Below are 27,856 nucleotides of genomic sequence, written 5' to 3' on the forward strand. Positions count from 1 at the left end.
GACTGCCAGGAGCCAGACGTTTAGTATCTGCCCTCTGACATTCCAAGAGCTCATCGCCAACTCTGAATTCCGACCTCGGCCAAGGAAGCCAGAAGCGGCACTCCTGAGCCGACTCTCCCATCCCCACGAGGCAGCCCTCTCGGCCACTGCGGGCAAAGGCCAGGGGCGAGGAGGAGGCTGGCTCCTGAGACCAGCCCCCCTTACCTGGCACAGGGCCGGAAGAAGACTATAACTGGCTGGCCTCAGGAGGCCTCGACATGAAAAGATACGCCCACAGCGGGAAGGGCCCATGTGCATGGTGAACAAACCGCCACAGCCCAGCGGAAAAGTACCGGAGCCGGACGGCCCGACCAGATGCGTGTGCCCAAGAACCGCGGAAACTGGGCCGTCAGCTTCGCTTCCCCCTCACCCTGCCCTGCCTGGCCCCGGGTGGGAGGGAGGACAGGCTGCCTCCTGGTGTACCTGTGGGTCCTCCAGGCGGCTGATGTCAGGGTACAGATAAAACTTGATGCCTGCGCCTGCACCGGGCAGTGTCAGTCCACGGACCAGCAGCACCAGGAGCATGGCGAAGGGGAAGGTGGCCGTGAAGTAGACAACCTGTGAGGGACGAGAGGGATTCAGGGGAGCCCGTGGCCTCACCTGCTGCTGTCAAATTCCAGCATTCCCTCCGGAGCCGAGGGTCTGGAGCTGAGCCTGCTGCTTCACTTGCTGTGTGACCTTACACATATCGTTTAACCTCTCGGGGCCTCAGTTGCCTCACCTGTAACCTGGGTATCACACAAGTACTCACCTCACAGATTTACTGAGATTCAATGAAAGCAATCCTATGAATATTTACTGAATATCTAGGCCCTGGAAATAGAGCGGTGGACAAGGCAGAAAACAAATCCCTGCCCTCACGAACAGACACTCTAGTGAGTAAAGAAGGAAAATGGAAAGTAAGAGTGTGAACTATCAAGTGTATGTGTAAAAGGCTGACCCAAGTGGTTGGCATGTGACACTCAGTACGTATTAGCTAACATTACAACTTTTAGTACGACTCTTACGGTTCGGGATCAGTTAAGTGTGGGTTCAAATCCCAGCTCTGTCCCCTCTCTTGCTGGGTGGCCTTGGGCATGTTGCTTAACCTTTCTGGGACTGTTCCCTCATGTGTAAATGGAGACAAAAGTAATAAAAGACCTCTGTCAAAAGCTGAGGTGAGTGCCTGGCACTTCGGTGCTCAAGAAATGGGGCCTGTTGTTGACTCTGATTTTGTAGGAAGGACACGACAACTTCTAGGAGGAGATGAAGTCTCTAAAGCCCCTTGGCCAGGAGATGGGGAAGAGCCTCCACTCCCTTGGGGCCGTGGGAGGCCCACGGCCTTCCCTGGATCACACAGCACATCCCAGGCAACCTAAGGCCAATTGGAGGTGGGGACCAGAGACGACCGAGGCTGTGCCGTGCCATTGCCAAGGGCCTGCCCTCCATATCCTCCCCTGTCCTGAGAGCACTGGTCTTCAAACACCCTGCGGCCTCAGTCCTCTTAGATGGATTTCCCAATCTTTTCCTTCAACCTGAGAAGTTTCCAGGCAGGGTTTATGCCTGGGAGGGGCTCAGAGGTGCACGGCTCTGAACAGACAGCGAACTCCTGGTACTTCCAGCAGGACACTGGCTGAATGAGGACTCCCCAGGCCCGAGCCCACTTCGTGCTCACTACACCCCCCCTAAACTGGTGTGCTGGCCACCGTGCTGACAGAGGAGGAACCGAGGCTCAACAGGGCTTGAAGACTTGCCCAGGTCATCTAAAGAGCACAGGACCTGCACCCAGGGCCCGTGGAGATTAACCACCTCGCTCTGAGCAAAGGCATGAGGTATTTCACATTGCCGATGGAGCACATACAGAAAGGTCATGTTGACCACATGCTAAGACTAGGTCGCAGAGCCCCTGACTCCCTGGGGACCTCAGAAAGGAACGACTATGTAGCCAATGCACCCATTTTACAGGTGAGGAAACAGACACCCAGAGAGCAGGCTGAATGTGTCTGTGGTGCTGGGGGGCGGGGGCGGTGCTCGGTTGCTGCAGCCAGAAGTGCCCAGGTGGGTAACAGAGGCCAATGGAGGGTGACAGACCCTGAACCCCACCGATCTGGCACAGGAACCCTCACTGGAGCACAGTTCTTGGATAGCCGACATCCCTTTGAGTAGAAATAACTAGAAAGGGCCTCTGGAAAAGGGCAAGAAAAAAGCTCTCAGGACCCGCCTGGCTCGGCTGCCCTCAGCCAGTACTGCCAACCAGCATTTATTGAACGCTTACTGTAAGCCTGGTACTATTCCAAGTGCAGTAACTTCTATACTTAGTTGGTCCTGCCCTACCCTAGCCCTTTGAGGTAGGTTTCAGTACTATCTTCGTCTTTTTTTTTTAATGTTTATTTTATTTTTGAGAGAGAGAGACAGACAGACAGACAGAGTGTGAGCAGGGGAGGGGCACAGAGAGAGAGGGGGAGACACAGAATCCGAAGCAGGTTCCAGGCTCTGAGCTGTCAGGACAGAGTCCAATGCAGGGTTCCAACCCATGAGCTGTGAGATCATGACCTGAGCCGAAGTTGGGATGCTCAACCAGCTGAGCCACCCAGGTGCCCCGTGTTCATCTTGAAGGTGAGGAACTGAAGCCTTTGCTCAGAGCAAAGTGGTTAATCTCCACGGGCCCTGGGTGCAGGTCCTGTGCTCTGTAGATGACCTGGGCAAGTCCACTGCTTGCCCACACAGGTCACACCGCACTTAAGAGGCAGAGTAATAAAAAGCCCTTCTGTGGGGCGCCTGGGTGGCTCAGTCGGTTAAGTGTCCCACTCTTTTGTTTTCGGCTCGGGTCACGATCTCACAGTTGTGAGATCGAGCCCTGAGTCGGGCATCATGCTGAGCATGGAGTCTGCTTAAGATTCTTTCTTTCTCTCTCTCTCTCTCTCTCTCTCCCTCTCCCTCTGCCCCTCCCCTGCTCACACTTGCCCTCTCTCTCTCTCTCTCTCTCAAAAAAAAAAAAAAAAAAGTACTTCCAAGTCTGGCAGTTTATTCAATCCTTCCAACGACCCGAGGAAGGCTGGACTCCCCAAGGGCACAGGTTGAACTTCAAGCTCAGTGACTGGCTTGCTGTCAGACCTTGAGCAAGCTACTGTCCCTCTCTGGGCTTCATTTCCCCACAAGCTGAAGCCCGCCGAAGTGGGAGGCTCAGGCCAGATGAGCTCTGAAGTTCCCTCCAGCCCTGCCACCCCAAGGGGAAGGGTAGAGTGGTGTGGGTCACCCAGGCTGGGGTTTGCGTCCCATCTCCGCCACCTCCCAGCTGGGTGGTTTGGCCTCAGCTTCCATCTGTATGGGGAGGATTAAGGGAGCTGACCTCGCCTGCCACCCTCAGGGAACCTTGGCAGTGATCCTGGTGACCCCAGGTGAAGGGCGGGCCCTACACCTGTCTCTGCAGCTCCTTCCCGGGATGCCTTTGCTCCATCAGGGCCTCAGTTTTCCCAGCAGAGAACCCTTCCAATTTCCCAAGGACCAGAAGGCAGATGCAGAGGGCGAAGGCAGGCCAGGAAGCCACAGAAGGGGTGAAAGAAAGAAACCCAGCATGCCCCCCTCCAGGCCGCTCCTCCCTTCCTGCAGACAGGCCCCCAACCAGTTCCCAACTCTGGGCCCTGCTGTGGGCCACACCCTGGGCCTGGTGAACAACAGCTGCTGACAGCACGCTGTCCCCAGAGGGCGGCCACTTCAAAGCCAGCTGGGCCCCACCAGGCTGGGCAACCAGGCTCTGGCCAGAGGGCTTTGTGTCAGGGACACAGGAAACCACCCAGGGATGGGGGTGGCTTCCCTTGTTTTCACATATTACATTTGTTTAACAAGCACTTAAGTAGCACTTACTGTGTGCCAGGCACTCTACTAAGCTTTATGTGTGTTACTCATTTAATCCTAAAGGGGTCGGTACGTGTATCACCTGCATTTTCTAGATGAGAAGACTGGCCCAGAGAGGTTGATGTCAGGTGCCTGGGGTCACAGAACTGGTAGGTGGCAGAGGTGGGACTTGATCTAGGCCAGCTGACCTCAGAGTCCCGTGTCTTTTGTGTGGTGTGTGTGCGTGTTATCCCTGTCCCTCCCCCAGTCCAGACCAGGACAGCCCCACCTGATCACAGCCCCACCTAGTCACCCCACTTCATCTGCCTTTTTGGAAAGCCACCCTTGTTTTGCAGAACTCGCTGCTCTGAGGACAAGCCCCTGAGGCCCATTCTCTCAACTTTTCCGTGACTCCCCCGGGATCCTCACGGGAGAGGCTGGTGCCAGCCGCCACCAGTGGGCCTCTAGTGGTGGCCCAGCAGGCCTTGCCACGGGACGTGGTATTTTTCCACTCTTGCTGGCAAGCTCATGGTTCCTCTGAGCCCTTGATCCAAAAGCCCTGTGGCCCAACTGCCCTAGAAACTTGAGAGGACAACTCTTCCTCACTCCCCTAGGGACGGTGGAGAGAAGGTGGTCTGCAAGGCAGGAGGGAGACAGGCTAGTCTCACACTGCCCTGAACTTCCCTTGGGGGGAAAGGCCTGGGGAGCTGGGGTCCCTCAGCCCAGAGATGGAGGTCCGAGAGGTGGGGCCATGAGTCTGTGCCCAGCACCTAGGCAGGCCCTGAAGGCTTTCACAGCACCCCTGTGTGTGTGAGGGCAGCATCACGAACTCATTTCACATAAGCGGAAGGACGTGCCCAAAGTCACGCAGCCTGTGGGACCGAAACTGAGATCCCAAACCACATCTGACTCTGACTGCCACCCCTTTGTTTCTAAGAGCCAGACGGAAGAGCTGGCGATGGAAGGGTGCGGCCTCAGACCATGTCTGTGCTCCTGTCTGCCCGCAAATGTGTTCCCCTTCGGGTCCATGGCGCCGTACTTCCTGTGTGAGGGTCTAGACTTGCATCACCTTCTTGGACCTGAGGCTCTGTGAGCAGGGACATGCCTGCCTCATGCCCCACTGCACCATCAGGCTAGCACAGGTTAGGGCAGGCAGCAGGTGATGGTTAGGGGGTGGAAGAATGCAGGGCGCCGAGCTTGGCAGCTGGGCTGTCTGGGTTCAAATCCCAGCTTGTCCCAGACACCTCAGAACATTAGGATGGTTAAATGAGCTAATAAACAGCACTGAGAACAGTGCCGGTGATGTGTGTTACACAGCATTTGCTGCCATTATCACGGTTTGTTGAATGAATTAAGCCCCAACATACCTGGGCCATGGCTCAGATCCTTGGAATGACGACAGTTTACAAAAAAGGGAACTGAGGCTCAGAGAGGCAAAGTGACTTGAACTTGGGTCCTGAGCTGCCCAGGCCCTCCGTCCGTCCACCCTCTCCCTACCGGACCAGTGTCAGCCACTGAAGCAGGGCCATGCCAGGATGAGGCCTGCCCTGCTGCCCATGGGCCCAGCCCCCACAGCGGCCATGAACCTGGTCTGTGGCCAGGGCTGAAAGCCATGGCTGGCGGCTGGCGGCGGGCGGGCAGGCAGGCAGGCTGTAGAGCTCAAGGAAGTCCACAGAGCCTTACTGTGTTTGTCTTGGCTTCTTTGGGCTGGCCCAGGCCCTGCTATTGTTCTGGGAGCCATGCCCGCCCCTCAGGGGCCTGGAGCTGTGTGAGGAGGAGGTTGTCTCCAGGGGTGGGGTAGGGTAGGGGACCTCTATCAAGTCACGTCTTCAACTGGCCACAGTTGCAGCCTGGTACCCTCTGCTTTTCGCTTTGATTCTATTGTCTTGCCCGCTGTTCCTGCGAAACATCAGCTTCCTCCATCAGACTGGGGGCTCCCCATAGATCTGGATCAGATATACCTCAGGGCCTTTGCACTGGCTGTTCTCTCTCTTTAGAATTTTTTTTCCTCCAGATATCCACATGGCTTACCTCTCACTTCCTTCAGACCTGTGCCCCAAAGTCACCTTCTTGGTGAGCCTGCCTGGCCACCCTATTTAAAAGTATACCCCAACACTTCCTATTCTCCTTCACCACACTGTCCTTTAACCACCATACTCTAGTCACCACCTGACTCCTATATATTTCACACATTCACCTTGTCACAACCAGCAAATGTGTCAGCTCCTGGAGCACAGAGATGTCTGTCTTGCTGACCCCTGCGTGTCCCCCGGCCCCATTCCTACAATAGGACCTGACGAATAGTAGAGGCACAAAATGGACAGATGCATAAGGAAACGATCATGTGTCCAGCATTGCTCAAGAACACTGCTCCATAGAAACTTCCTGAGAAAAACTCATCTCCATGTGGGGAAACGGAGGCCCAGTGAAAACAGGGTTGGTATTTACTGTACCGTCTGCGTCTGAGACAAGCATCGTGCTGGCTACGTAACACTTCTTGTTTGAACCCTCGCTTCCTCCCGTTCTGTAGATGAGGAAACTGGGGCTTCAAGGTGAGGGAGTACCTTTGAACAAGCCGCCTAACCTCTCCCAGCTTAGTTCCCTCACGTTTGAAGAAAGGCGGTGAGGAAGCAGCTTGCACACAAGACGGAGGAGGGGGTGGGGTGTCACGGGTGAACGCGCACCCTGAGGCATTGTGTGGATTGCTCGAGGGGCCCTCTTCCTGCCTGTCCCGGTGGGGCAATGCTGGCCAGGGGTGCTGCGTGTGGACATTTCTGAAGCCTGGCCTGCTTCCTTTCTGGACGGGGTTTTAGGAAAGCGGGATGGCTCCGAGCACAGAAACAGGCAGAGGGTGTGTGGGCTGGGCAGGCCCCCACTCCAGAATCCTTCCCATTCTGCCTCTGCCATCCTGGGCGCCCGGATCTTGCCCTGAAGGAGATGCTGGGATCCATCCAGACCCGTGATTTCACTTCGGGGGCTCTTCATCCAGAGACAACAGGGTCTTTCATTTAAATTCTGGTGCAGCAAAGGCCCCTTCTCCAGACAACTTTACCACCCACTGCCCACTGCTGTACCTCAAATGCCACCTTAACATACTCGCTTGACCTTTGGGGGCTTTTAGACCTTAAAGAGATTTTCCCCCATTGAGATGCAACTGATAGGAGGGAAATGATAGATGGGGGACATGTAAAGGCAGATGAGCCAACACCTTCACTATGGCCTAGAGCCTGGCCGAGGCACAGGCTCATACCTCTGATCGTGACAGAGCCCTCTGCACTGACCTGAGATGGCAATGACCATGATGCCGGCCAGTGTCTTGGTTAATCAGGTAATGGTTTAGCTCTAATTTTAACAGGTAACATTTTAATCATAGGCTGACATTTTCATGATTGCCAATACACCAGCCCATACCTAAAACCTCAATTATAAGCTAACATTTTAATGATCAGCTACTACCTCTGTTAATAGCTAACAGTCTAGTCATCGTGTAACATATTAAATCAGTGGCGAATATTTCAGTGATGGCTAACATTCTGGTTAACAACTAACATCTTGGTTATGAGCACATGACTTAATCTTATTAGCGAAAGCTTTCCTTAATAACTAACAATTCAGTTTCCAGCTGAAATGTCACTGGTAAGATGATTCAGTGCATCGGACTTAGCAGCAAAACTCCCGGTCAGTGCTTTTCAAACCCTCAGTGAGCATTTGGATTATCCGGGGATGCTGTTCAAATGTGGGTTCTGATTCTGCAGGTGTGGGGGGGGGGGGGGCATGGGTCTGCATTGCCAGCAAGTTTGCGGGAGATGCTGCCCATCAGGGCGCATTTTGCAGAGACAGGGTCCGTGCTGTTAGGGACTGGCTGAGAATCGACAATCAAGCTGCCAGCTCACCTTGCTTGCAGCTAACTTCACAGTTACAAAGCTAACGTCGGATATCTGCTAACAGCTACGCTTGGCCGTGGGAGCCAGTGACTATGGGAGCTTGTACAGGTACCACAGAGCCCACTGCCCGATTTTCAGGAATTGTGTCAGCTCGTTGTGAAGCCCTTGGTAACTTGAAGTCAGACATGGTGGGAGTATTTCCACCACGAAGTGGGCAAATACCACAAAGCAGGGCCTTATTTTCTTTTAGGGGATTGCTCTGTCGCACACACCAGCACTTTGGTCTGGGCTCTGCGTCCAAGCGGGAGGTCCTGGGAGGGGGGTAGGCGGAAGATTCTCTGGGCTGAGGCAGGGGAGAGACAGAAACACCACTCACTTTTCCCGTGGACTTGACGCCCTTCCAGATGCAGAAGAAACAGACCAGCCAGACGAGGAGAAGGCAGAGAGCAAGGTCCCACTTCAAGGAGCCGGGGTCGTCGATTCCAGAGGACAAGCTCAGCACATTGCGCCTTCGAGCAAACAAAGCCGCAAGTCAGTCGGGCCGGCCCTGGGGCAGCGAGAGCTGAGGCCGAGGCGCCAACAGGCTGGGGTTGAAACCCCGACTCAGGCGCCATGTTTCCACAAGGCCTCTCGCCTCTCCAAGCCCTGGAATCGCCATGGGTCTTTGAAGCAGCTCCCACCCAGGCCACAGGGCTGTGGAGAAGTCAACAAGGAGACAGATTCGGACTCCTACGTCAGGCGAACCCGGGTTCAACCCAGTCTGGCCTCAGGAAAGTTAAGTAAACCTCCAAGCCTCAGTTTCCTCATCTGTAAAATGGGTACTAATTCCTGTGGATCGATTCTTAGTAGACCCTGCTTCAGTGCCCACCAAGGGCCAAACACTGGGTTCAAACTTGGCTCTACAGTGTAATCACTGGGCTGGTTACCCAAACTCCTGGGCCTGAGTCTCCTCATTTGGGAAATGGGAATGACTACCCTCCCCCAACACTCTGTCCCATCCCTCTTATTCTATTCACCCCTGTTCCTTATCCAGATCTCCACTAAAATGTCAGCCTCACAAGGCTTCTACATGCGGCTGCACAGCACTTTATAGAGATTGGTGTTAAAAGAAAACCCACACGGGGCGCCTGGGTGGTTCGGTCGGTTGAGCGGCAAACTTCAGCTCAGGTCACGATCTCGTGGTCCGTGGGTTCGAGCCCTGTGTTGGGCTCTGGGCTGATGGCTCAGAGCCTGGAGCCTGTTTCCGATTCTGTGTCTCCCTCTCTCTGACCCTCCCCCATTCATGCTCTGTCTCTCTCTGTCTCAAAAATAAATAAACGTTAAAAAAAAATAATAAAAAAAAAATAAGAGAAAACCCACATGAAGTGCTAACTACAGGGTCTGGGTGCAACCAGCACTGGGTAAACCTGTTTCTGTCCTGGCCTTGAGACGCCCAGAATAGGTCCTGGTACCTAAGCGATGCTGGTCTCCTCCCAACCCCCAGCAGGGTTGTGAAGGTCTTGGGGGTCGGGGGGTGGGGACAGGTAGACAGTCTGAAGGCTAATCAGCTCAGAGCACCCACCCTCCCTGCCCGGCATCACACAGCAGAGGCTGGGTCCTTGGGAGTCCAAGAGACTTACTGACCTGTGGAAGATGCATAGAAACACCTACTCACAGACACATCTCTGCGGGGCAGATGCCATCTGAAGTCAGGGTGGGGCAGCACGGGGTGCTGACGGCCAGAAGCCACACATCGTAATGCCAAGAAACTGTCCCCATTGTCCCAGAGCCCTGATACTGCAGCAGTGACCAAGGGCAGGCACACCGAGCCCAGGGATGTCAGCCCTAACCGCCACTCCATCAGGGTCCCTGTCCGCTGAATCCCCGGGCTGCTGACCATGGGAGCCAGGGAGCTCGTGCTCCCCTGGGAAAAATCTGGTTCGCTCCTGTTCTAACCAAAGTTCGCTCCTGGTTTCAAGGCCACACTCAAGCAAGAGAGGCAGAGAGGGAGTGTGCTTTGTGCCCTAGGCTCTCTTCTGTAAAACGCAGGTAACAGTTCCTGCCCCCATGCTGCTGCCTGGCAAAGCATTCCAGACCATTCCCTAGCTCTCAGCCAGCCTGTGGGAAGTTCCCTGTGGTCAGGGCTCTGGGTCTCAGAATGCCTACTGGGCCAGATGTGTCATTGCTTTTCCTTCTTTTTTCCAGAGTCAACATGAGGACCTTGAATAAATCCAAGATGCCCCTCTCAATTGGCATTCGACCGAGGCCTTTCTTTGGGTCACTGCCATGGTCCCAGCACCTACAAGAGCATGTGGCACATAGTACAGCCTCGATAAATACCTGTTGAGTGAACGAACCAGGGACTCAGCTGAGGCAGCTGGCAAGTTCACGTGGCACTCTGGACCAATCCATGCAGTATTACCATTAACGCACCTTAAAAGGGGCCAGCTTTCCTACCCTTTTCTTGATGAGAACCCTGACATCAAATGGCCTCCCCTCTGTCACCCACAATGGTGTGCTCATACCATCCACAAGGCGTTTTCAATTCATCTCATCTGATTCAAGGACTAAGGTCACTGGCCCCATTTTACAGACGGGGAACACCAAGGCACGGAAGACCCAATTGCCCACAGACACACAGCCAGCAGGCGACAGTGTTACCACCCTGTACTCAAGCCTGTCTGACTCCAAAAGCCCGCACTCTGTGGACTCCCCCATGCTGCTCCTCTGGCAAAGAGAGAATAGAGCCTAAACTTTAAAAAGAATCTGTCCAGTCCCTGCTATGGGCCAGGGTCACCTGAAGCCTCAGGCCAGGGGGCATCCCCGTGAGGCAGGCCGTCCGCCAGACGCATCCCGGCTGGGGCCCTGCCAAGCACGTGGATCTGGCGGCTGCAGCTGCCTGAGAATAAAAAGCCCTTCCCGCAGGCTCCAGAGCTCAGCGCCTTCAATGAAGGCCCGGGGCATGCTGGGCAGCGGCCCAAGGCTTCCTTGTGAATGGGCAGCGTCACAGGGAGAGTGCTTTTCCACCTCCACACCTTTGCACACCCTCTGCATTGCCAGCCACGCGGCCCTTGGGCTTCCAGAGAAGCCTTCCCTGCTGCCCCACAGACCACCAGAGTCCCTGTCGGTCTTGCGGCTTCTATATGTGGCTGCACAGAGTGTCACCCACAGGTGAAAAGTCTGTCTCGCTTACCAGGCTCCAAACATCCCAAGGACAAGGATCTCACAGGCAGGTACACAGTAGGTGCTCAGCTAACGCTGAGGAGGTGCCCGGCCTTTTCTGCTCTCCTAAGGGCAAGCCGACCGAGGAGCCTGAAACCCCAGAGCTCAGAATCTGACCACACCACGGCCAGCCGGTTCACGGACGCCCTTTCGACCTTCTCCCCCTCCTGTGCCGGGTAAACCCCTGGTGCCCGTGACAGACGGGAGGCTTGCTCTGGGCAGCTAGCTGAGCAGCTACGGAAGCCACAACAAACAAGGAAACTGAGTCTCCGCTGCTGGCAGCGAATTCCTTAAAGGAGCTGGCGACACCTGCAGCGACACTGTTGAAGGCACGTGCTCTTGGATCCGGCAATACTCCGTTCCTAAGACTCTCTCCTGTAATTACTCTTGCACGTGTGGCCACCGACGGGGTCCACCCCAAGCTATTCATCGCAGCAGCGTCTGCAGGGCCGACGCCTGGACGCCACCCAAATGGCCCTCAACAGGGGCTCCGCAGGGGCAGGGAAGACACACAGTGGGATGCACCACGGCCCCTAAGACAATGGAAAAGCTCCCTGGATGCAGATAAGGAACATAAAACAAGTGAACAAAGCAAGGTGGACAGCACTGTGGCATGCTCCCTATTGTGTTCAAAAGGGAAGGGGGTGGATGTACATTTGTGCTTGACTACGCACAGACTATTTCTGGTAGGACACACAAGACGCGGTTGCAGTCGCTGCCTGTGGGGAGGGGGACCTGGCGGTGGGGACACGGGGGAGGGGCGCTCACTTGGCACTGAATACCATTTTTTCTATTTGGCTGTTTTCAGTCTGAATGTTTTTCTCGGTGAATGTCTGATGTTGTCAGAAGAAGGATTCCATGTTTTTAATAGCACCTTTATAAAAATTATTTAAAATTCTTGAAAATGTTTGTAATGGGCCATGCAGACGTTCTAGGAATGGAATGAGTGTGTCTCATCCGTCAGAGGTTGTCAAAACAGAGCCCAACGTGGGCCCAGGGCCAAAGTGACCGACATCCTTTCCAAAGATATCTTTGGGTAGCCGTGGAGGCCAGAGAGTGTGTGCATCCGTTCGAACCCCTCTTTGAAGGGACCCAAGTGTGAAGGACCCTCCCCAAGCTCCCCCCCCCCCCCCCCGTGGGACTCCTGTGGCCTCAGCCACAAAGCAACAGATAGGGATCTGTTGGGCCTTCCGCCTGTGCTGCATGGGAGGGCTCAGGAAACTGTAGAGTGCTGTACCCCAGAGGCACGGCTGTGGTGCACTGCCCCTCGACGATGCCTGCTAACCACCCCAGGAAACTGCACATTACCCCAAATCTAGCCATGTCCCCAGCACTGCCACCACTCCTGTCTGGGCCCCCACTGCTCCCCAGAGCTATTTCAGCAGGCTTCCCACTTGCCTTCCTGCCTCCACTGTCACCCTGCCCCCAAGTCTGTTCTCATCAAGAAAGAATGTGTCCATACCCAAGTCAGGTCACACCCCTCCTCTGTTCCATATCCTCCCTTGGCTCCTACCTACCTGGCTAACAAGGCCCTCCCAAGCTGCCCCTATCTCTTTTTTGCCTCCCTGAATAAGGTGACCAAATACTCTTATCGTTCAGACCTATTAATAATGACAGTGGGACCACAGGTGTAAATGGGACGTGTCCGGGACAAGCTTATGTATGGTAGCCCCATCTCGAACCTCAGTACGGCCCCTTCAGCCACTGTGTTCTCTGAATAGATTGAGCACATTCCTGCCTCAGGACCTTTGAACTGGTTGTTTTCCCAGTCACGTGTTACAAGACATGGCAACGCCCTCCCTGCTTCAGGTTTCTGTTCAAATGTTACTTCACTGGGGCAGCCTCTCCTGTCCATCGTATGAAAATAGCATCCCTGGTCACTCTCCTTCTCCCGCCCCGGCTTTATTTTTCATCATGGATCATCACTTTTATACTACAATCATATTTGTGTTATCTGTGTAATGTCTGGCTGTCTTACTGCAATGACACGTCCATGGAGGCAGGGCCTGTGTCTGATCACTGCTGGACCCAGAGCAGTGCCTGGCACATAGTGGGTGTCCAACAGACATTAACTGAGTAAATTAATCGTACCCATTTGGTTGATGGGGAAACTGAGGCTCAGAGAGGTTCAGGAATTCACCTGAAATTACCCAGCTAAAAATCAACCCTGGGCCTGGTTCCCTTTTTCTGATGCTGCCCTGGGACCAGCCCCCTGTGTACCAGGTCCTACGCTGCCCTTTGCGAGAGCCCCCAGCATCCCAGGCTTCCCTGCATCTCTCATACAGAGGGAGGAGGCCCAGAGGTGAGCTGCATTCTTGTCCAAGAATAGTAATGATTCATTCCAGGGTGGGATCCAAAAAAGAATCGCCTGGACGTCTGTTTTGAGTCGGCCGCCCCGCTGCCGTCCAGCCGGCACTCAGAGATGTAAATACGTCCTCCGAGTGGGCCAAATCGTTTCCTTTTGACTGCCGGCCAGCCATTTATTGGCCATGGCTCTTCCCTGGAGACTGGCGGAGGCAACAATTATAAAAGAGCCCGTCCTCCCCAAGCATGGGGCCACACAAGGCTCTCCCCACCGCCTCCTCCTTCCGACAGCTGCAGGGGAAGATTGGCTGAGCACGGCTTGTTTGCAAATATGACTCATTTCTTTGATTCTAATAAAGCCTAATGATACGTGCTGAGCTCCCGGGGGGCTCGGGAGGAACCAGGGAGGAAGGCATGGCTCCGGCCTGATGGAGGGCATTAGGCCAGATCTGGCCCCGCCTGGCTTCCAGGGCTGGGGTGAAGCAGGACCCTTGGGGCAGACAGAAGAAGACCCCAGAGCAGAGACACGCAGGATGAGGTTAAGCGGGGGCAGAAGCTCTGTTTTCCATCACAGAGCAACTCAGAGTCCAATTATAATTCACAGCCAGTGTGAAATGAATGTCCCAGGGGCCCAGGTGGCTGTCACAGGGGTCTGCAAGGGCACATCTCACCAGCTCCTGCTGACAGTGGTGCTTTGGCGTTGCAGACAGGGTGGGCGTGGGGGGTCCAGGCCAAGAGAAGACCCCACGCAACCTGAGAGTGGGTCACGCAAACACATACGGCACAATTTTACCTGTGACCATGGGCTTGCGGCTGGTGGGGACACAGACGCTGCAGGTGGTGTCTGGTGGCAGAGGTGAGGTCTGGGAGCTCTGCTGCCTGTCTAGCTCCCTGCATCACTTAACCTCTCTGGTCCTCAGTGTCATCCCCGAGGAGCCGTGACTGGAGGCCCTGTCCTTAGCATATCCCTTGTCTTAGCTCTTTAAATAGAGCCAGACTGTGAAGGTGTTGAAACCATGCTATCTCCAAGGTTTAGAGAGGTGAGGTCTCTGCCCTGGGGTGTTGCAGCTGGGATGCGTGGTGGCCAGAGTCAGCCTCCCTGCTCCCGACGACCTCCTCTAGTAAAACTGGAGGGGGAGGGGCAGCTGGCAGCGATGTTCGGCAAGTTCCTTCCCTGTCCAGGGCCCATAAGGAAGTCTCAGCTTTCACAGTGCCTTATCTTGATTCCTAGGCAGCTCTCATCAGGCATCGTTTGCTGAAGGCAAGGTCACCTCGAAGACCTACGCGTCTGCTGCAGGTGAGAGACGTGGAGGGAAACGATGGCTGGGGCCGGGCTTTGGCTCGAGGGACATGGAGACCAGCCTTTTGAGAGTCAGCTGGTACCAGTCATGGATACCTCCATAATGTCCCAGCAAGCCTCTCCTAATGGAAGCCGCAGAGCTGGTCACTGTAGGGCTGGTGGCTATTTTCAGGGGAAATCACAGAAGCTATGTGTCACCCCAAAGGGAACCCAGACCCACTGATGCCTGACCCCTGTGAGGCCCTGTCTATAGTTGGTGCTTCATATATGCCCTAGTCTCTCTCCCACTACTGTGTTCCTTGAGCAGTGTCCAAAACATATTCACTCATGTCACTCCCCTTCTCGTATACCTTCTATGGCTCCCCCTCCTAGAGAACAAAGCTCAAACTTACCGGGCTAACATTCAGAGCCTCAAACCTTCTCCTGGCCCCATGCGTCCTACACTCCAGCCAAACTGGTGACTTTACTACTCCCAAACACTTGTGTGTGTTCAGAATGGCAAGCCTCTTCATGGGCTGTTCCTTCCACCCAGAACGTCTTTTCTCTCTCCTTTCCAGCCTAGGGAGCTCCTATTCACACCTCAAAGCCCAGCTCATATGGCCTTTCCACTTGCAGTTGAGGAAACTAGGCCAGAGAGGGGTGGCTGCCTTGCTGCTCTGGGCTACAAAGCCAAGTGGATGCAGACAAGCAATCAGTGAGAAGAATCGGCACTCGGTGGGCACTCACTGTGTTGAAACATTCTCACTTAATCCCCCCGGGCTGAGTGAGATCATAGTATCGCAAAAGCCAGGAGAGGGTTCTGGGCTGAGAAATGCCACATTTGGATTCACAGTTGACTGCAGAGACACAAGGGTAAGGCAGGGAGAGGAGAGTCCAGCGCTGGGGTCTGGGAGAGTGATGATGGGACTCCCATGCAGGGTGGGGGGGGAGTGCAAGTGGGGAGAGGGGTCAGACTCTGGATATACTTGAAAGGGAGAGCCAAGAGCACCTGCGAACTGGATGGGAGCTTTGAGGTGGGCAGGAGTTTGGGATGAATCCTACGACTTCCCTCCTTGAAGCACCTCTCCAAAGATGAAATGCAGTGAGAGGGGCAAGTCCCGGCACAGTGCTCACTGGAGCCGTTAGTTCTCTTTCCTCCCCCCTCTTCCATGTGCAGGAGAAGGGAGGCTCTAGAAGGCTGGGAGCCGGGCCCTTCTCACCCTTAGCACCTGGCCCAGGGCTACACTGCACTGAAGCCCCCGGCCCCACTCACTGGCCCCAGCCTCTGCTCGTGCAGGTGGCTGGCCAGGTTTTCTCGACTAAGCCTGCTTTCCAGGCTCCTGTTCTGTGGACCCCAGTCCTCCCCAGGGTTCCAAAAGAGGGTAAGCCACTTGGAGACATTCAGGTGGGCTCACAAAGCTCTGCTGAGACCCAAAGGCTGGAGTGGAAGGTGAGCACCGGGCAGGTGGCCGGCGCTCTGTGGGCTGAGCAAGTCCATCCGCATCACGTGGGCCTTTGGAAGCCGCCTGCGGGCTCCGGACATTTCTGAAGATAAATCCTGTCTCTGTGGCTTCCAGGCCAGGAAGGGCAGCTTGGGCACTCAGGATGGGGATTCTGGAAGGCAGGAGCCTTAGAACCCACAGGAGGGCCGGGTGTGGGGGACGGGCACGTGAGAAGGCATGGGAAAAACCAGACACCCTGAGGACCTCATTGCTCTTATGAGTCCTTCCCAAGAGCCCTCACGTCTACGCTAGCAGAGAGGGGGAAGGAGGACAGTCCCTTTGCAATTTGGGGGGAGGGGGGGTGCATACGGGAATTTGAGAAGGGGCCATTCTTAGTCCCTCTGAAGGGCAGATCACTTGAGTTTCAAATGCCCCTAGAGGGCAGTTTTATCCACTACAAGGGCACTCAATAAATTAAAATGGCCCACATTTCTCAAGCAGCTTCTCAGAGCTCAGTCTCACTCTGAGAAGCTGCACAGTCTCACAGTCTGTGTCTCTGAGTGAGACTCAGAGCTGTGCACAGTCTCACTCAGTTAAGGGCAGCCCTACATCCCTGGAAGGGCAGTGCTATGATCTCCCCAAGCACAGGGGAGAACACTGGGGCCCAGAGAGGAAAAAGCACCTGTCCAAGCTAGGACCGGCAGATCGAGGGTTCGAACCCAGGCAGCCAATCCGTGCCCGAGGCAATGAGGTCCCAGCAGGTATCCAAGTGGCTGGTTGGGCACCAGTTTCCTGGGTGGGGCAGGCCGCGTGTGGTCAGGCTGTGCCAGGAACAGCCGAGAGCACACAAGGCTGTGGTTTCGGGCCCCACTCAAGTGAGAAGTTCATGGTGCCTGCATTTCTTTGTCTATAAACTCAGCTGTCTGGTGGGGGTGGCGTGGAGTGGGTGACGAATATGCTTGTAATGCTCTCTCTGTCTACAAGTGGAAAATATGTACACACAGAGAGCCCTTGTCCAAGCAGGCCTAGGGCCTTGTGAGCACAGACCGAAGGCTCGCATGTCACGACAGAGAATGGACCACCTGAGAGTGGGCCACCTGACCCTATCTTGCCTATGATTTCCGGGCCCCAGCCCTGACGCATGGCTGGGACTGGTCAGCAGGCAACCCCCTCTTCTGTGGGCCTGTTCCTGGGCCAGCTTCTAAGAGCGGGGAAGACCCTTGGAAACCCCAAAGCTGCACACAAAGAGGAGTAACATCTCATGACGAGGAGGGACCACCCCCTTCCTTACTGATGTCTCCTGCCCCTGGCTCTCACCCTCCAGGTGAGGACTTATCTCAGTCATTTTCAGGACCATCAGGATCATACCAAGGTGCCAAACCCCAAGTTTAGTGGAAAATGACGCACAAGTCCATTTTTGATTGGCCTCCAAACACTGGGTTCACAGGACTCCCTCGGACATCAGCAAAGAGGTGCCCAAACTTCAGGTTTCCACATTCTGCCTTTCTGCTGTGTGTCCGCTGTCTATATTCCTGTAGGTGCTGACTACATTGTGGTAAACCATAAAAACGTCCACAGCTCTCCACTCCTCTCCTGAAGAGACAGGGCCTAGATCCTACCTCTTGAATCTGGGTTAGCCTGTGGCTTTCTTTGGCCAATGGGACATTAATGAAAATGGAGCAGAGGCTTGAAAAGAGGTCCTGTGCTGGGGCTTTCCCATTCATTGTTTTGGAAACGCTGAGCCTCCTGTAAACAGGCCTAGGCTCAGGCTAGCCGGCTGCATGATGGACCCATATGGACCCATTGCCCCTGGCACCCCAGCCAATAGCCAGCTAATCCCCAGAAGAGCTATCCTGAGATCCTGCAGCTGACCTACCCATGAAGGAGCCCAGCAAAGACCAGAAGAACTGCCCAGCCAAGCTCAGCCCAAACTGCCAATGAGCAGAACCATGAGCCAAATAAATGGTGGTTGTTTAAAGCTACCAAGTTTGGGGGTGATTGTTACACAGCAAAAGCTAGCCAATACATATTTTCTTGCTCTATCTATTCACCTTTCCGCTTGAGTAACTACTTCAGCTTCATACATGCATTTTTCTCTACGCAATAACAGGTTTGATGTGCTAACTATACATTTTTTCTGAAAATGCATTAAGAAAACTACATCATTTTCAGACAACAGAAGTACATATACCTGCATACGGGTGTAGGAATGATTCATTCCCCTCATTTGACAGTTAAAGAAACTGAGGCTCAGAAAGGGGCAGTGACTTGCCGAAGGTCAAACAGCCAGTAAAATGGCAGAACTGGGATTCGGTTCCAAGCCTGTCTGAGACCAAAGGCATGGATTGATCTCCAAATCTGCACCCTCCTTCCCCCACCATCCATCCCAAGACAGTGACTGCCACATCCCTGGGGAGAAGATGAGGGAGTAGCCTGTCGTCCAGCCCCCAACCCGTGCCCTCCTCCCTCCTGCCTTCGGTGAGGCTGGCCTTACTCCCAGAACTCGGTGACGGGCGAGGTGAAGTTGTTGGTGTTGAGGGTGGCCCACAGGCTCTTGTTCTTGCGCATAGTGTCTTCCATGCACTGCGGCGTGTTCCAGCTGTGGTTACAGTGTGCCCAGGGCAGCTCCGACTGGAAGGACTGGAACAGATAGTATGTGGCCCAGGCCAGGATGATGACGTAGTATATATTCAGGAGGGACACGATCACGATGGAGGCATAGCCGATGCCTGTGGGTGTGGGCAATCAAGATGAGAATCAGGAAGGGGGCCAGACCCACCATGGCCACCTATTCAACTTCAGTATCCCCAGGGCTGGGGCCCAGACGGGCCCTTCAATAATGACCAGCAAATAGGGGCACCTGGGTGGATCAATTAGTTAAGCTTCTGACTCCGGCCCAGGTCATGATCTTGCGGTTCGTGAGTTTGAGCCCTGTGTCTGACTCTGTGCTGACAGCTTGGAGCCTGGAGCCTACTTCCAAATCTGTGTCTCCCTCTCTCGCTGCCCCTCCCCCCCCCCACACTCTCTCTCCCTCTCTCTCTCTCTCTCTCTCAAAAATAAATAACCATTAAAAATTTTTTTAAAAAACCTAATGACCAGCAAATATTTATAGGATGAATGGATGGCCGGATGGATGGGTGGATGGGTGAAAGAATGGATGGTCTGATAAGCAGGATGAATGGAAGGATGGATAGAGGATGGGTAGAGCAATGAATATATGGCTGGATAGATAGATGAGTAGATGGATAGATGTTTGGTTGGATAGACAGCTGAATGGATAGATCTTGGGTTGATAGATGGATGTTCAATATGTTGGATGGATGTATGGATGGTGGCTGGTTGGAAGGTTAGGTAGATGAATGGATGGATGAATGAGGGGATGGGTAGATGGGTAGACGGAAGGCTGGTCTAATTGACTAATGGAAGAAAGTTTACTGGATGGATAGGTTTATATAGATGAATGAATGGACTCACACATCCTCCCACCCCTGCCAATTATAATCATAACAGTGATTATTTTATGAGTGCATACTAGGTATTAGGCATAGGAGTAAATGTTATAATAATAATAATAAAGTTACCATTAATTTGGTGCTTAGTACGTATACAAGACACTTTTACGTAGCAATGTCATTTTGTCTTCATAGTAACCCTATGAAAGTAAGCATACTATTTCCATTTTACAGATGAGGAAACTGAGGCACGAGGCGATTAAGGGACTTTCCCAGAGTCACAAGAGTTCGAGCAAGAGGAGGACATAGGACATGACATCATACAGCTCCTGAATTTGAGTGCTTATCTTCTGCACTATATGGCTGAGCAGCTGCTACATACGGATCCTTCAACAGTGCAGAGAGGTGGGAACCGCTCATGTGTATTGGGCAGCCACCACGGGCCGCAGCATCACAGGAATAACGCACCAACTGCCTGCCACCGTGCGTCAGGCACAGTGCCAAGTGGGCTTGCATGAGGCTCCAATGTACCTCGCAAATAGTAGGTGCTCAATAAAAATTTGCTGACCCGATGAACGCCAGGCCCCGGGTGACCTTTGTCCCATACTCACCGGAGAACAAGGGGCAGATCTTTTCCCAGCAGGTGATGCCCCCTTCAGAGGTGTACTGGCCTATGATTACCTCCAGGAAAAACACAGGCAGGCCGCCGCCAAACAGGAAAATAAAATATGGTATGAGAAACGCACCTGCAGAGAGAGCAGAGTGGGATGAGGGTCAGACTGTGGCTGCCACAGGGGCCACTCCCAAGCCCTCCCGGCCAATGGAATCCAGGAGAATGAGGGAGGGGCGTGAGGGATAAAGGCCAAACTCTTGGACCTGGTTGAAAATTCTCCGGGCCTTGCCCACCTGTCCAGGGGGCATCACCCTTCCAGTGTGCCTTCTCACCTGCTTCAAACCCACCAGGTGCTTTTCGAAGCCTCCAAGCCTTTGCTTAAGCTGTGCCAACGACCTGCCTGCCTTCCCCACATCCGTCCATCTCGAACACGACCTCCTCACTGAAGCCTTCGCCCATCCTTCCCCAGGCCCGCCCAGGGCAGGAAGCTGAGAAGAACCGGCTAGGAAGGGTGCAGTGATGAGAAGCAAGAGGTGGGAGTCTCCAGCTGGGGGTAAGAGCCAGGGTGAGGGTTCCTACCTGGCATCCACTAATGGCTTCGGCGGGTCCATAAACCCTTTGAAACTGTGGGCAACTTGGGTCTATGTGTATGTGCTTTGTTCTGGGGAGCGTCTAGGGCACTCATCAGAGTCCCAAAGGCGCCTGAGACCTACAAAAGGTTAAGAAACCAGGATCTAAGGCAGAATTTCCCAAAAGGTGGTTCTCCTAACTTGGGCAGCAAGCCACCTGCTGCCAAGCAAGCCTCTGATTGCAGGCCGTCCCGGGCGCTGAGCAATTCCTCCCTGCCCAGTGTTCCATAAGCCCTCTCCTTGCACCAAGGAGAAGGTCTCCATCACGTGCTGCCCGACTGTGATACCTCCGACAAGAGAGGATTTTAGCTCAGAATCCTCTGAGCAGCAGCAGGTTGAAAAAAACCCAAAAAACCAAAAAACACACCAAAACCCTGAACCAAAAAACCCAAACCAGCCAACTAGTCGAATACCCATTTACATTAAAAAAAATTATCTTCAAAGATGGTTGAAAGATACAGATTCAAGGTCTAAGCTCTGGGGACACAATGTACAGCACAACAACGGTAGTTAACAGACCCGTACTGTGTATTTCAAAGTTGCTGCGAGAAGAAATCTGAAGTTCTCAACCCCAGAAAAAAATGTCTAACTGCGTGGGGGGATGGATGGTCACTGGAGTTACTGTGGAGATCATTTAGCAATATACACATGTATCAGTGCATTATGTCGTACACCTTAAGCTAATAAATGTTACATGTCAATTGTATCTCAAGGAAATGGGAGCAAAATTTTTAATTAAAAAAGAATATATTTTAGAATAGATTCACCGAATTTCTTTTCTTGGATACCTTTCCATCGCGGCAAATAATACTGGTTTTCCATTTATGGGGGTGGGAACAAAGCCTGCTTTTGAAGTACATTTGGATTAAGTTAGAAAAAGCCAAAGCAGGGGTGCACGGGTGGCTCAGCGGGTTAAGCGTCTGACTTTCGCTCAGGTGATGATCTCACGGTTTGTGGGTTCGAGTCCCACATTGGGCTCCATGCTGACGGCACAGAGCCTGCTTGGGATTCTTTCTCTCTCTCTCTCTCTCTCGAAATAAATAAGTAAACTTTAAGAAAAAAAAAAAAGGAAAAGAAAAGGCAAAGCAAAGGCACGTAGATATGGGGGGATTTATGAAGGGGCCATGTGAATGCCTGAGGCCTGGGTCATATGGGTCTGGCCTCATCGCCTCTCGAGAGAGAGATGGTAAAGGACTTACTCGAGGTTGCCCAGCAAGACCCTGACAGAATATCACCTGACTCCCAGTTGTGCTCATTTCTTGCCTCTGAGATGGGGTGGGAGGTAGCAGGCTGACCCAGGGGAGGTCCAGGCTGGGGGCCTGGGAAAGCGGGGCATGGAGAGAACCCTGTGGTCTGGCCCCGCCCTCTCCTCCAATGCCACTCTCTGCCCAGTCCAGGCTTACCTCCACCATTTTTGTAGCAGAGGTACGGGAAACGCCAGACGTTGCCCAAGCCAACGAAGCCACCAGCCACAGAGAGCACAAAGTCGATCTTGCTGGACCACTTCTCCCTCTGAGGGGGCTTCCCCTCTGCCTCATCTTCGGGCCGCGTGCCTGGGCTCTTCCCCGGGGATGGCTTCAAGATGTCTTTGTGAAAGTCTTTCAAACACTGCAGTTTCTCCTTGGTGGCCATATCCTCCTTGATTTCTGTAGGGGACAAAACAGAAGACAACGTGTGCTCGGTAAGGGACAGCCTGTTTGTCTTCGGCACATGCTCTCCTTTCTCACCCATGAGCTGGCTCTGATCCACCCAGGCCAGTGGCAGGGGGCCTGACATCCCCTGTCTATCCACTGCTCTGTCCTGAGTGATTTGGACCCCCTAGGTGATCAGGGACCTCAAGACTCAGGAACTGACAGGTTCCCCAGGCACTGCTGAACAGAAGCACGGGGATCCCATGTTTGTCATCTCCAAATGTCATGCCTTGTTCTGCACCCAGAGGCAGAGAAGCTACCCCAACGCTGGCATCATCTCCACAAAATAAGACACACGCCGGGCAAATCCAAGGTAACTTCCCAATAACAGCCTGCCTGCATTTGCTAGAAATGAACAGACACTGTCTCAAATTTCAGATTTGCCTAGAGAATGATGGCTCCCATTTCATTCAAGACCCAGCACAGTGCCTGGCCATAGGAGGTTCTCATTCCCAGCTTTGAAAAAGCAGATTCGAAAAAGAAAGAATGGCTAAACATAAATGAATACGGAATGGAGTTTCAAGCCAGAATGGTCACGGTATTTGAAAAACGAGGTTTCCATCAAAGTATGGAAAACAGATGTTTACGAAACAGGTTTGCAGTTCATTAACCAGTCACATCTCTGCGGCACACTGTGGGGCTAACGGAAGAACAGGGGCTAATGTCCATTTGCCCATCCCTCTCTAGCCACTCTGGCTTGCTCTAACCCCTGCGCCATCCAGGCCCTCTTGCCCTCTGACTCCCTGTTGGGTTCAGCAATGGAAGACCCCAGATGAGGTCTAATCTCCAAGTCCCCAGAAGCTGTTCAGGATCACACTCAGCCCACCCCGGCTTCGAGCCCACTCTAGAGGAAGTCTGCCACCAGCCAGGAAAGAACATCTTTCTCTACTTCTCAGGTCCCTGAGCCCTACCCCCCGCTGCCAGCTGGGCTTTGAGGGAAGAGCACCGCGAGTCCCAGCCCAGGGTGAGAGGGTGCCTTTGAGGGTTTACCCCCACCCGGTGGACGGCCACGGAAGGCAGCTGAGCTGGGGGAGCCAGACTTAGGGGGCCTACCCACACCTCCCCGAGCAGAATAAAAAGTGTGACCAACTCATAGCCAAACAGCCTGGGATCCAAACGGATGGCCAACATGGAAATAACCGAGAGAAGTCAAGATTTCTAGGTTTTCTTAAAACATGTGAAGGTCATCAGGCCTCTTTGGGTTCACATTCCTCAAGGGAACGATCGGCTGGACCAGATGCGGCCCGCTCACCCAAGCACACCCTGCCACCCGGCTCACAGGACATCTCTAGTGGGGATCTGAGTCTGCCTTGGCAAAGTGCTTAGCACTACATACCTGACAATGTCTTGCTCAAGCCCTTGCTTCCTTGTTAACCGTCTCTACCTTGACAAGAACACAGGCTCCATGGTGACAAAGACCTGTCTTATCTACTGCTGTGCCCAAAACCTGGAGTGCCGGAGGTCGCCAGGTAAGAACGGATGTGTAAATGGTCCCCAGAGTGGGGTCTTCAAGCAGCTGTTGCCACGTCCCAGCTCTGATGCCAGCGAGTGTCTCCGCCTGGCGTGGGTGGCGGTCTGGGCAGGGTGAGATGGGGGCTGCCTGAGGACCTGGGGTGTGCACAGAGGATGCCCTGGCCTGGCCCCAGCAGACAGACCCACAGGGGCTCCTCTCCTCTGAGGAGGAGGAGAGGCACAAAAGCACAACAGAACCCCCATTTCCCCCACGCCTCCTTCCTCTCCCTGGCTCGGGGTGGGGGACCCCGATTGTTTCGCTATCTGGCCATGAGCAGACCAAGAAAAGGCTTCCTGGAGCCGCCGTGCGCTCGCTGAGCCCTTCCTCTGTCTCCTGGAGCGCAGACTGGTGGCGGCATCCGCACAGCCTTTCTTTGCCCTGCTCCCTCGGGGCGACGTGGGGGTTCGGCCAGGCGTATGGCTACTGTAAAAATAGCCCCAGCGGCCAGCATTGTTCTAGCATTAATTTGTGCAGCCCCCGATGGTTATCTGAGCAGCCCATTGTGGGCTGGCTGGATGGGAGCATAATTGGAGGATGTGGGACTCAAGTCCCTCCTAGTGAAGATGTTTTTCAGGGAATGACCCCTGAACCTCCTCACCAAGAGGGTCGGTTCCGCCCTTTCAGGCTCTCCTTGGATCTCGGGGCTACGAGGCACTTCACAAGGTCAGCCAGGCGGAGGGGGGAGGTGGCCAGCTTCTGTTCGCACAGGCAGCTGGGAACGGCGAAAGTTCTGCCCCAGTAGGATCCTAGGAGCTGGGGCAGCTTCCCTGTGGCTACCCTGAGAGTCCTGGCTCTGCCCCCCCAGGTCCCCAAACCCACTTGCCAGGCTGGCACTCAGAGGACCCTGCAGAAACGTGGGGGTGGGGGGCAGCAACAAGTTCCCCGAGACCCTCTGCTCCAGGCTCCTGTTTCCCATGAGGTGAGACCTCCAGCCCCTTCTCCCCTCAGGACCCCGTCTTCCCAGCACCCAGCACCCATGGCTGAGCCAGGATGTGGGCGGGGCTTGAATGGGGCACAGCTGGGGCCTGTCACGTGTCTGGCACCACGGGGGTTTCCCGTCTCCTCATCCCAAAAGCACATCCAGGGACGTGTTCTTCTGTTATGTCACCTGTCTCACCCACGGCTGCCACGAATACAAGCCCACCTGCCCTTCAGGAACACACCAGCCGGTTGCCCTGCCTCTGGCTCCCTGCCACCAGGGCCACAGTCCGTGACCTCGTCCAAGACCTACTCATGCCCTGATGAGGCCAGGCCCAGGTGCAGGCATCCCACCTCCCGCTCAGGGGGCTCATTCCAAGCCCTTCTGTGGTGCCTGACCAGCCCCGTGCCTGTAAAAGCCCATTGCAGTAAGACCCTTGGCTTCCGCCTCCTGTACATTCCTGGCATCCACCCACATCTCTCCGTTGCCATGGCAACCGCGGTGCTCAGGGGCCCTGACAGCTCTTGCCTGGGCATCTGCGGCAGCCTCCTCCCAGGTCTCCCTGCTGCTACACTGTCCCAGCTCCCCAAACCGTTCTCAGCACAGCAGCTGAGGGCAACGTATAGAGCACAGCAGACCAGAACATACCCCATTACTCCTAGGAGAAAACACAAACTCCTCACCACAGCCTAGGCGCCATCTCCCCATTCTCCCTTCTCCTTGCGACACTCTTTCGTTCATCCCACTCCTCAGCTTCAGGCTCCCTACGCGGCTGCTTCAAGCCCTCTGGTGGCGACCTGACCCCTGGAGGAACTGGAGTATGAGCCCCGGCCTAGAAGCTGACAGCCGTTTCCTGGCTGGGTGTCCTCGGGCAAGTTGCTCAACCTCTCCAGTCTTTCGTGGCCTCACCTGTAACGTGGGGATAATCACGCTCAGCTCATAGGGATATTGTGGAGACTCCACAGGGGAGGAGAGGAATGCATGGAAAGTACTTAGAACCGTAGTGGCAAGTACTCCTTACACAGTAGCGGCTGCGTTACTGTTGTTACCGCCACAATTATTATTGGGTCCACCTTGACCTTGGGGTATGCAAGGCCTTGGTTCTACTCAAGGGGAGATCGGCGAGACCCGGGGAGGCCAAGCGACACTCCTGAGGTCATATACCCGGTAGTGACAGTAACTGTAACACGTGCGCCGAACTTTCAGCTCTGCCACCAATCCCTCCCCCGGCCCAGCCCAATCTCAGACAACACCTTCCCTGGAATACTTCCATCCATCTCTGCAGACTCCTGGAGGCCCACTAATTCCCACCTGTCACCCCACAACACCCTCCCCACAGTGCAGTGAGCACTTAGGAACAAGCCCCCTCCTAGGCATTCCAGCAGCCCGCTGGCTGCCAAAAGCTGTTTTCCTTGGCCCCAGGCCCAGGGCTATTTTGTAGCCGTGATACATAATTCCCCATTTTAAGAGCTTCCTCTTTGGTTATTACAGCTACAAGTGATTAGAATCGGCATTAGAATCAGCTCTGACACAGAGGCTCCAGGATTAAGGCTCCCTCCTTGCCCAGCTTAAATTCTCCTTGTCTCTGTTGCAGGGGTCAAGGCCAGAACTGGCTGTGCCTGAAGACCGACTTACAGATCACCTGGTCAGCTCTGGCACGTCCACGGACAGATTCGACCTGGTGCCAGAGGTGCCGTGGATTTATCAGATGTTCCTTTGCTTCTCCCCCATTTAAACCCACTAGAATTTTGGTACTTACACGTTGTGCTGAGCTGTCAGTAACTAGTGGTCTATTTACTCCTCAAACAGCCTTACTGTGCAAGGGAATGGATTTCTAGTCCTGTTTCACCCATGAAGGAAGTTGAAGCTCACGTGAGAGAGTGAGTGGCCTGCTTGGGGCTATGCACACAGAAGCCGGAAGCCAGAATTCCCACCTCCACCTGCCCAATGCCTAAGGCGCTGGAGCCAAGCTTAGAAGGAGGAGACCTCTGCCCTGTTTGCAGATGAAGATGCTGAGGCCAGAGGAAAAAGGCCAGATGTATAGCAGGACACAGTGGGGACTGGGTGTCCTGTCCACCTCCCATGCCCTCCCAACCCCTCTGGCCCCAGGTGCCCAGGTGCCAGCCAGCTGGACCTCGAATCAAGCTGCAGACACCGCGGTGGCTGCCTTTCCCAGCACCTGCCGCTTCAGTCCAAGGCTGTGGGGGAGAGCAAGCCCTTGCCCGAGAAGTTCTCACCCTTCCCCGGCAGAACTTGAAACGTTTCCCGTAAAAAAAAAAACCAAAAAAAAAAAAAACAATCCCACAAGGCTCTCTGGAAGAGAACGAGGACTTCAATCTCTCATTGTCACTGACTTAACCAATCAGTGAGGTTCTATCAGGTTTTCAAAATAAGAGGGCAGGTAGGTACACTTTGCTGTTTCCTCTTTAGAAGCCCTTCCACCCACTCAGAGGCACACAGTCAGCCCCTGAGATCCATCTCTGGACAGTGAGTGTTTCTCAGCAAGCCTCTGGGGGTGAGGCAAGCAGCACCTAGAATCCCAGAAGAGACCCCCACTTAGAGGTGGAAAAATAGCAATGTCCTGTTGGGCTCACTGTGGAATTAAGCATTCTGGGGCAAGGCTTTATCCTCTCCTCCCATTCCCCTGTCCACTCCAGAGCCAGGGTTCTGGGCTCACTGAGGCTACGATCCAGCTGCATGACCTAGAGCAGGTAACAACCTCTCTGTGCCTCATTGGCTATAAGAACTCCCCTCCTAGGGATTAAGTAGGACGATGCCTGTAAAATGTTCAGCACAGGGTCTCTTACATGCTAAGTGATTAATAAATATTAGCTATTACTGAAGAAAACAGCTGACCACACTGGAATTTTATTAATACTGTGTGGCAGGCATCATATCCTGAGTGTTTTGAAAAGAAGAAAAAAAGCAAGCTGCATTTATGAAGCATTGACTACACACACGTTTATCTAGCAGTGTGCTAAGTGCTTTGCAAGCATTTTCTCAGTTAACCCCCCTATAGGAGCCATTTTGCTGACGAGGCCTGGAGAGGTGAAGTCACCCATCCAGAATCACACGGC

The 27,856-nt window shown here is 54.1% G+C and overlaps 1 protein-coding gene across 3 annotated transcripts in view; it reads right to left on the bottom strand.

The window, feature by feature from the left end:
* SLC6A6 (solute carrier family 6 member 6) overlaps window positions 1–27,856 on the bottom strand; it is an 88,453-nt gene that overhangs the window by 22,254 nt on the left and 38,343 nt on the right. For all 3 annotated transcript variants that reach the window (XM_081794997.1, XM_060631863.3, XM_060631864.3), the window contains 5 exons: window positions 22,060–22,302; window positions 20,026–20,160; window positions 18,457–18,691; window positions 8,113–8,245; window positions 463–597 (listed from right to left, as the gene is read on the bottom strand). In XM_081794997.1, the coding sequence (XP_081651123.1) occupies window positions 463–597; window positions 8,113–8,245; window positions 18,457–18,691; window positions 20,026–20,160; window positions 22,060–22,288 (867 nt within the window). In that variant the 5' untranslated portion in view covers window positions 22,289–22,302. The remainder of the gene's footprint in view (window positions 1–462; window positions 598–8,112; window positions 8,246–18,456; window positions 18,692–20,025; window positions 20,161–22,059; window positions 22,303–27,856) is intronic.

This window comes from Panthera onca, chromosome A2 (assembly GCF_046562875.1).
Source record: "Panthera onca isolate mPanOnc1 chromosome A2, mPanOnc1 haplotype 2, whole genome shotgun sequence".
Classification (NCBI taxonomy): domain Eukaryota; kingdom Metazoa; phylum Chordata; class Mammalia; order Carnivora; family Felidae; genus Panthera; species Panthera onca.